General features: G+C 42.7%; 1 protein-coding gene across 3 annotated transcripts; it reads left to right on the forward strand.

Annotated features, from left to right (window-relative positions):
• Nucleotides 1-602: 602 nt before the first annotated feature.
• On the forward strand, nt 603-6,185 carry TTLL2 (tubulin tyrosine ligase like 2). Of its 3 annotated transcripts, none has more exons than XM_082048133.1 (3): nt 603-685; nt 2,244-2,438; nt 4,191-6,185. In XM_082048133.1, the coding sequence occupies exon 3, from the start codon at nt 4,199-4,201 to the stop codon at nt 5,861-5,863; it is 1,665 nt and encodes a 554-aa protein (XP_081904259.1). In that variant the 5' UTR covers nt 603-685; nt 2,244-2,438; nt 4,191-4,198; the 3' UTR covers nt 5,864-6,185. The 3 variants fall into 3 exon arrangements, with proteins under 3 accessions (XP_081904259.1, XP_081904258.1, XP_081904260.1); XM_082048132.1 differs by having other exon boundaries at nt 2,261-2,438; XM_082048134.1 differs by lacking the exon at nt 2,244-2,438 and having other exon boundaries at nt 604-685.
• Nucleotides 6,186-8,661: the final 2,476 nt, after the last annotated feature.

The following is an 8,661-nucleotide window of genomic DNA, read 5'->3' on the forward strand; positions in this document are numbered from 1 at the left end:
CTGCAGTTTGGGGAGCTGTTTCCACTCTTTATTTTGTCACAGAACTTTAGTCATTTTCCCAATTGTAAAATAAGGGGAAAACCAACTTTTTCATTCCACAGGTAGCGCGAGGAAAAACTCCATTGCCTTGGTGATGAAAACCACAGCTATATGTGGCAATGCAGAGAACGTGCTTACTCCTAAAACAGAGGGAGGATAAAGCTGCCCATCTGTCTTGGATATGATCTAAACAGAAACTGCCATATAGGATATCATTATGCATGGACAGCACACCGTTATAGAATTTATGTGGGTTTGTTTACTATAAAGGCAATAAGGAGAAGAGAGCACCATAAGCAAGGGCAGCAGGTAAGGACTGAGGTGGGAGAAGGGGGAGCCGCAACTGATGGGTTTTCATCCTTCTGGGCTCCCTGGGTGTGCGCCCTCCCAGGCCGGCTCGGGTTAAAAGGCTTCGGGCGGTTAAAACAACAGCCCCAGGCCCTGCACGGGAAGGCCCGGAGCAGCCGGGGCGAGCTGTGCCGCGCCCCGCCGCCCGCCCCCGCCCTTCCCCATCACCAGGCAACGGACCGCGCCCGCCCGCCGGCCCTTCCGCCGGCGCCGCCCGGGGGTGGCCCGGAGCAGGCGGCGGGGCTGGCAGCGCTCCGGGCGGAAAGCGGGGAAGGCCCCCGGGCCCCGGCGGGCACAGGTACGATGTGCGACCAGGGCGGGGCGGTGGGGGGAGATCGGCCGGGCCCCCGCCCCGGCATAACTAACGGCCACGGCTTTAAATACTAACACTTTTGCTAAGCTGAGCGCGATGTGCAGCAGTTCAGCCGCGCTTCTGCCCCCTCGGGGACGTGCGTTTGGTGCTGCTGGCAGCGTCGCAGCGCTGAGAGGCTGCGGGCGCTCGGAGCGTGTGTGCAGAGATGCCCGGGTGGGTGCGCGGCTGCGGGTGGGTGAGCAGCCCCGGACCCTGCCTGCAACCCGGCGCCAGCCTACGAGTTTTGGGAGGAAGCTGTTCAGCCTGAGACAGACAGGGCGGACCTGGGTGATGTGCCAGACAGAAGCCATCGCTTCAAGAAATGATTAAAATGGGTATTTCTGAAATTAAATCTCAAGGCAGGCAGCTACCAGACCTGTGCTGTGGCCTGTCACTCTGAGGAATTAAACACTTGACATGAAAAAGCACCAGTCAGTCTACTGAGTCTAATTACACAGAGACATTCCATGTTAGCTTGGCAAACCACCACATTTGATACCTAGCCATTAAGGATCGTATTTCCTCCCTTCCGTGTAAAACTGAGTGACTGGAACACATGAACTGCTGGCAGCAGCCATGGCCAGCACAAAGCCCCAGCTCACCTGAGCACTTCCCATGGGATGCTGGTGCAGGGTCTGCTGCTGTGACATCAGCACAACTCCATGGGCTCGGAACCGTGAGGTCACAGATGACAGCGTCCTGCTGTCCTCAGGGGGAAGGTCTCTGCATCTGGGTGCCACTTGGCAGCAGCGTTAGGTATGTGTTAAACTTGAATGTTGTCAGAAACAGCTGTAGCATTTTTTGCGTTATGGAAAAATGTCTGCAAACACACAAGTGGGTTTCCAAGTTATTAAGGAGTGGGCTGAACACAAAGCCCTTGGGAATGCAGGCTAATGAGGAGATGGATGTTCATTTGGGCACATGTTTATACAGAGTATAGGTAGTGAAATTTGTGTTCATTCATTTAGACCAATGCTTTATCCTAGAGTTACTGTTTCATAATTGCACTTCAAGAGCTTCTGCTTATATGATATGACATCCTTAAAAGCAGATAGGTGCTCTTTGTTAGTTGAAATATTTTATTTTCTTTACACTTAATTACCAGGGAATTGGAACCAATTACCTGTAAAGTACTCCCCACATGCCAGAGGTGTGAAAGATGTTCAGTTAATACAAGCTGGCATGAACAAACTACCAAAGAAGGCTTCATTGTTCAGACATTACTAACAGCTTAATTCATTATTACCTAGTGGAGAGTGTGATGGCACAGGATTTGTGTACAACAGTGCTTTTCACTGAAACCTGCTAGTAGCAATGTTGAGCAGCACAGAAAAGACAAAGCTAACAGCAGTCTATAAGTTGACACATCCAAATGCTTAGCATGGCTACTTTCAGTTACATAATTTTTTTAATTTGTTATACTTGCCCAAGTTTGTGAATCAACTACTATAAAACCTGTTTAGTTTTCTCTATTTTTTTTTTTTCATTTTGTTGTGTGACATAGTGCTGTTTAATAAGCAGACAGGAAAGAGAACTCCCTGGAAAGAAAGTGGAAGTGAAGATAACAAACATTTCCTGAGTCCACCACATTAGGTTTCTGTGCAAGCTATGCAGCAAGCCACCAACTTTCTGAGGTCTGTAAAGAAGCAGTGACTGCGAGAGACACAGCAAGACTGCTTACCCCTTCGTGGTGCTTTATGTAAGTCCTGTTAGATCATGACTGCACTTCAGTACCTACTTATCATCTCTCTCTCCTGTTCCTATAAACCACTCACCCAAGGAAAGCTCTCACTAAGGAGAATTCAACTGCTGCCTGTACAAGGAGGGAATCTCTGATCTCTAAGGAGATTCAGAGAAATAATCCCAGTGCTATCTAGATCTTGCTCCCTCCCAACACTAGCTTAAACCTGAGATGGAATGGTACTGCAAATCTGACTGTAAAACATCATTACATACATTCATATCACTATTGTATTACTTTGGAATATAAAAAGTCATCTTATACAGAAATTCAGATTTTGGCCACAGTCTCAGCCCATTAGTGAGGCCTGAGGTCCACTTCCAATAGAAGCCTCATTCCTCGCATCCTGGACCAAAGGCTTGGCAAAAGATTACTCTTGTTCTCTGGAAAAAAGCTTTGCATTTCAACAAACCATAATTTTTTCCACAGAAAAAGCACCCCTGGCCAACTCAGCTGGACACTGCTTTGGGTACTTTCAGATGTGACATATTCCCTTGGTTTCTGTAATTGTTTGGAAGACTCATTCCAGAGTCTAAAACTCAACCTGAAAAGAAAGCAAGGATATCACTTTGGTAGTAGGATGTAAAAGGAGTTGTATCTACTGTATGTCTCACCCACTTTGTATCTTATGCTTGCTATTTTCTGAAAGGAGGTGAAGGTCAGTATGTTAATACTGTATCAGAATGGTCCTCAGCACAAACATTCTTCTTTCATCCAAGACACTCTCCATTCCAAATACAAAGTTTAATCCTCACGGAGTAGGTTTACAGGGTTTCAGGAAATTAAAACTGAGAGAGACAGCAGCACTCTCAAATCTACAGGTTCAGAGGACTTTTTTTTGCCCCCTGTGCCACCAGCCAGTAGGACATGTTTTAGTTTGAACTAGCTGGGGAGGGAAAATCACGCTTCATGAACTGTTTATATGAGAATTGCTATGCCCAAAATAACTCAAAATGTGTTTCTTACCCATTAAAATAGACAGGGACCATAATCTACTTCCACTATAGATAATGGGAAATGGTATTTCATTCAAAACCTACGTATGTTTCTATGGAACATTGTTGTCTTGAGAGGAAAGCAATGAGACAAGAATGTGCCCTACTTTTCAGGATCTGAGAGGAGCTCACTGGAGGAATAGCAGAACATTATCAGTGAGTTAAATCAGCTCGTGTCAAAGGAGGAAAAGAGCATTGATATCAATATGTGTTTTCCTGCTGTCTGCCAGTTTTGCATCGGACTTTATAATCTTAACTGAGTTTACTCAGAGCAGGATAACACAACACATTAGCAGAATGTCTCAGCAGTGCAAAGTTATGACTGTTAAGCTGAAGGCAGTTGCAAAAAGAAAAAAAAAAAAACAACCAAAAGAAAATTTTAGGTATCTAAGAATAAGAGAAGCTTTGAGATAACTACTGCTCTAGTAAGCTGCCTCAAAGAAAAAAGTAAATAAAGGGTGGAGACATATAGCTCTGCAGCAATCAATGCTTTGTGCTGCCTTACAGCTATCTGGAATTTATGCCCTTTTGCATAACTTTGAGCTGAAACACAGCCTTTGACTTCTCAGTTGTGGACCATAGAAACAAATGGGGCGACATGCTTTGCTCATATGTTGGCAGTGATGGCATTAAGAGTACAGTAAGGGTGATGCCTGCTAGCACAATCTGTGGCATTGGTTTCATTGTTTCCTTTGGCGATTCGGTTTCCTTTCAGCTAGTAACATGGAAATGATGGCCCATGACTATGATACAAGAGAGATCTGGAGGCCTTTGGTGTTCCGTCTCCATGAGAATGCCCCTGCAGTAGTCCGTGAGGTTTTACTGGAGCGCGGCTGGACTGAATTTGACAAAGAGGAGCAAGATGATGCCGACTGGAACCTGTACTGGCGGAACTCACCTTTCCGTATGACAGACCACCACAGCATTAAACCCTGGCAGAGGCTCAACCACTACCCAGAAGCCGTCCGGATCACCAGAAAAGACTATTTGGCAAGGCATCTGAAACGTATGAGGGGATCATACGGATCAGCTCTGTATGAATTTAGTCCAGTGGCGTTCATCATGCCCAATGACTACATCAAATTCTTATCAGAATACAGCAAGGAGAGGCAGTCAGTAGGCAGAAGATCTAGCTACTGGATTTGCAAGCCTGTGGGTCTTTCCCGGGGAAGAGGCATACTGATTTTCCAAGACATTAAAGACTTAGTATATGACTGTACAGTTATTGTGCAGAAGTACATTAGCAACCCTTTGCTCATTTCAGGGTATAAACTGGATCTGCGCCTCTATGTCTGTGTCACCAGTTTTTGCCCCCTCACCATTTACACTTATGAAGAAGGACTGGTGAGGTTTGCTACTGAAAAGTTTGACCTTGGTTCTCTGGACAACGTCTATGCCCACCTAACGAACACCAGCATCAACAAATACGGGGCTTCATATGAAAAATATAAGGAAGGCATTGGCTGTGGCAGCAAATGGACATTCAGCAAATTTCGTTCTTACCTTCGAATATTTGGTGTTGATGACATGCTCCTCTGGCAGAAGATCAATAACATAGTGATTCTCACCCTGCTTGCAGTAACCCCTTTACCAGTGGCTTCCAATTGCTTTGAGCTCTTTGGCTTTGACATCCTGATTGATGAGAAGTTCAAGCCATGGCTTTTAGAAGTCAACTACAACCCAGCCTTGCGTTTAGACTGTTCCACTGATGACACTGTGAAGAGAAAACTTCTTCATGATATTGTTGAACTGCTGAACTACAGACAGATCGATGCTTTCAGGCAAAACCAAGTGGCCGGGACAAAGGCTGGTAGAAGACGGGTGCCCTGGAGCGCAGCGGGTGAGAGTGCCACCAGGGAGGCTCCTGGCTTACTCACTTGCCAAAAAGTAGCTAAATGTACTTCTGCTTCTTCTGTACAACGTGCCCTGCAGGCTGCAAGAGGATCAACCGGTAAGGTGGCTACCCCAAGCAAGAAAACCGCCAAAGCATATCCAAGAAAAACACTGACTTCACAGATGCGGGAAAGAATGAACATGCCAAAAACACCCTCCCCAGAAAAAGCTGAGGCTAAAAATAAGCAACTCCAAGGAGCTCGGTATTTTCCACACAAATCTGACCAACTGAGCCACTGGTTACCTACACCTGACTTCTGCAAGTGCAAGTTGACCACACGCCCCTATTTCCTTTCTGATAAAGACCAGAGACCTATCCCCCGGGTAGGAGATTTTGTCCTTATTTTTCCTTTCAATGAAGCTGCACTTCAAGCTTCCAAGGATGGGACAGATGTAAAGAGCATCATAAAGGAAATAAACAAATTAGTGAGCAAACAGTTACCATCAAAAGAGCAGAACACAAAGAAAAGGGTAGGATGTTTAACTTCTGTGTAAATTCATGGTGGTAGGTTGCATAGCCATATCATAAATTACAACTTCAGCTTGAAGGAGGTAGATGTACACTGAAACTGAATTAAAAAGAGAGATATCTCAAACAATACACAATTTTAAAATTGTAATTTAGCAATTACCATGAAAGATTATTTTTTAAAATTAAAATACTAATTTTTTAAGTAATTCTTGCAATATTAAAGTAATCCTAGAATAAAAATGGAGAATTTAATTTCTCAAAACATTCTCAGAAATTACTTTTTTTTTGTTTATTATTTTTCTCCATGATCTTTGCTTCTTTTCTGAACTAAGGGTGCTTTAAGGCTTGGAAAACCAGTCACTTTACATGGGGAACTTTCAACATGCACTCACTTTACAAAGGTGCAGGTAATATGAATGACACAAAATTATCATGTTTTCAAAGAATCCAGTGAGCTTCCCAGCATTCATTTCCAGAAATTAATTTTACATTGTATGAAACAACAGTATGAAATAACTTCCATTTTATTACCAGTAGGATTCTGTAGGAATTCTTAGAGAAAGTAATTGTTTAAAGATATATATGCTGCTCCAGTGTTTTGTTTCAGAAAAACTCTTAATAAAGAAATAATTAGGCTTCCCAAGGTAGTAGAGGCAGACGTCACATTCGGAAGACTGGATCTCTCGCAGGCTCTGAATTAGCCACCTGGTGGGTACAGTGGTTAGGCAGCTTTGTTTTGCTTGCAATAAAACTTTTGCTATCAACTGTGCATGGAAAAATACTAATGCTGAACTGAAGCCTTTGAAATTATGGTCAAAATACTGCCCTGCCCTTGTGCATCTCTGTTGTCCTTAGCTGTTTGAATGGAAGTAACTGTTCAGAAGTTGGAGCATATTCTAAATTTGAATCAAAATTGAGGCCAAATAATGGCTGTAGCAGCCTTGCGCTAATGCCAGAAAACCTGTGAAAAGATGAAAAGTGGGGTTTCCCAACTGTTCTGTCTCCCTGAAGGATTCATAAATTATTTTCACTATGAACCCTCTAGGACAAAAACCATAGTAAAGTAGATATGTGCATTGCTACAGTTTAAGAACATATGCAGTAACACTTAAATTGGATTGCTTTCCTACAACAATGAACTATAGCTGGTAGGGTCATTACTGCTTCTGGTTCACTAATGCAAGTGGGAGGCGGAGGAGATAGGTTGTGAGAATCAGCCTAAGAAAAATAATGTAGCATGTGTCATCACTGGTCTGTGTAGGACTCCCACTTATACCTGGCATTTATGTAGGTGGTTTTCTGTCTCCTCCTTTTCAAACCAAATTTGTGCCCCTTATTTCAATAATCCATTTGCTATTATGCTATAAAATATTACCCAAAAAAGACATCTTGGTAAAAATCGTGGCCAAACACTGGTTGACAAAAGTACCATGAAATCTCTAGTAGTCTCACGTTTTGATTTCACCAGTGGAAGTTTTGCCATTGATATGCCAGAAAGTAGAACCAGGCCCATACTTGGGTACCATCACAAGCTCCCTGTAAGCAGGCATCAACCAGGGCAATGCACACGTCAGCAACATGTTTGCACACATCAGCACGGTGCCTGCACACGTGTGTCTACACAAACACAGTTTTACAGACTGCCTTGCAAATGTCCCTCGTGTATTACACCTCTGCAGGATTGCAGGCCTCGTTATTCCAGAATCCCAGTGCTTCCTCCAAGTGCAGTAGAGAGTCCTTAATGAAGCAAGGAGCAAGCAGCATACAAATAAAATAGTTCCTTATTTGATTTACAATTGGAAGGGATTATATACACAGGTTATTGAATGGCAAATGGTGATTTAAGGCTAAAAGCTGCAAATAAAGCCTGTTTTCTCTATTACTATGGAAACAAAGAGAATGTCAGCATATTAACTGGAGAACAGGGACCTTTTGTTAAAAGGAATTCCTGGGAATAAAAACAGTGATCCTCTACAAAACATTAGTATCACATCTAGTTTCCCAGCCAAACTGAAAACATTAATCACATTCACTTCATTTGTGATGCTTAATTGAGAAGAAAAAAAAAATAAACAATGTAGATTTGTTTTAGTGAGTAAAAGGCATCACTGAACTGAAATTCTTGATGAAACACGTGGAAAAGAATAATCTCTTGGATTTCTTTTAATTAGAGATTCTTTTTACAATACACATAAAATATATTAAATATTTCATTAGTGAAAAGAACAGGTTTAGAAATTGTTCCTTTGTTATACACAAGTATAGGAAAAACAATGCAATTCTATAATCACGCCAGCTGACATCAAAACTGCATGGATATTCAGGGTATCATGATTAAATTAATAAACTGCAGCATATGTATGATCAATATTAGCAATGCTTCTTGTTGTATTCAATCCATTTCTTCCAAAGATCCTCTGTGATTTGTTGATTTGTTGACAGTCTGACTTACTAGAAACTGAAGAGAAGAAAGAGAAATTCCATAATATTGCAATTATTTTGCACTTAGGTATGAGAAAAAGCTAAAGCAGCATGCTATGAAAGTGTGTTTGTTGCTAAGGAAATTGAAGGGCATGAGCAGATAATTGGCCACCTTAGTCAATGGGCAGGTAATGAATAAGTTGAAGTCTACAAGGGAAATGCTTCAGTGCTTTGGAAAAATTCAAGATAGATGATGGACATGCAGTCTACGGGGAAGGCAGTTGAAAGCAGCATGTGATAAATGATTTGTTCTCCTAGGTATCAAGTGTAATCCAAAGAGCCTTGAGGCTGGAAGGATTCACTGACCAGAAATATTTTTCAGCTACTGTCAGAATAAAGG

The sequence above is a fragment of the Streptopelia decaocto genome, assembly GCF_964273445.1.
Source record: "Streptopelia decaocto genome assembly, chromosome: 3".
Taxonomy (NCBI): Eukaryota; Metazoa; Chordata; class Aves; order Columbiformes; family Columbidae; genus Streptopelia; species Streptopelia decaocto.

Excerpts from the sequence above, each read along its gene's own strand:
- TTLL2 (XM_082048133.1), top strand. The coding sequence starts at position 4,199 with ATGGAAATGATGGCCCATGACTATGATACAAGAGAGATCTGGAGGCCT.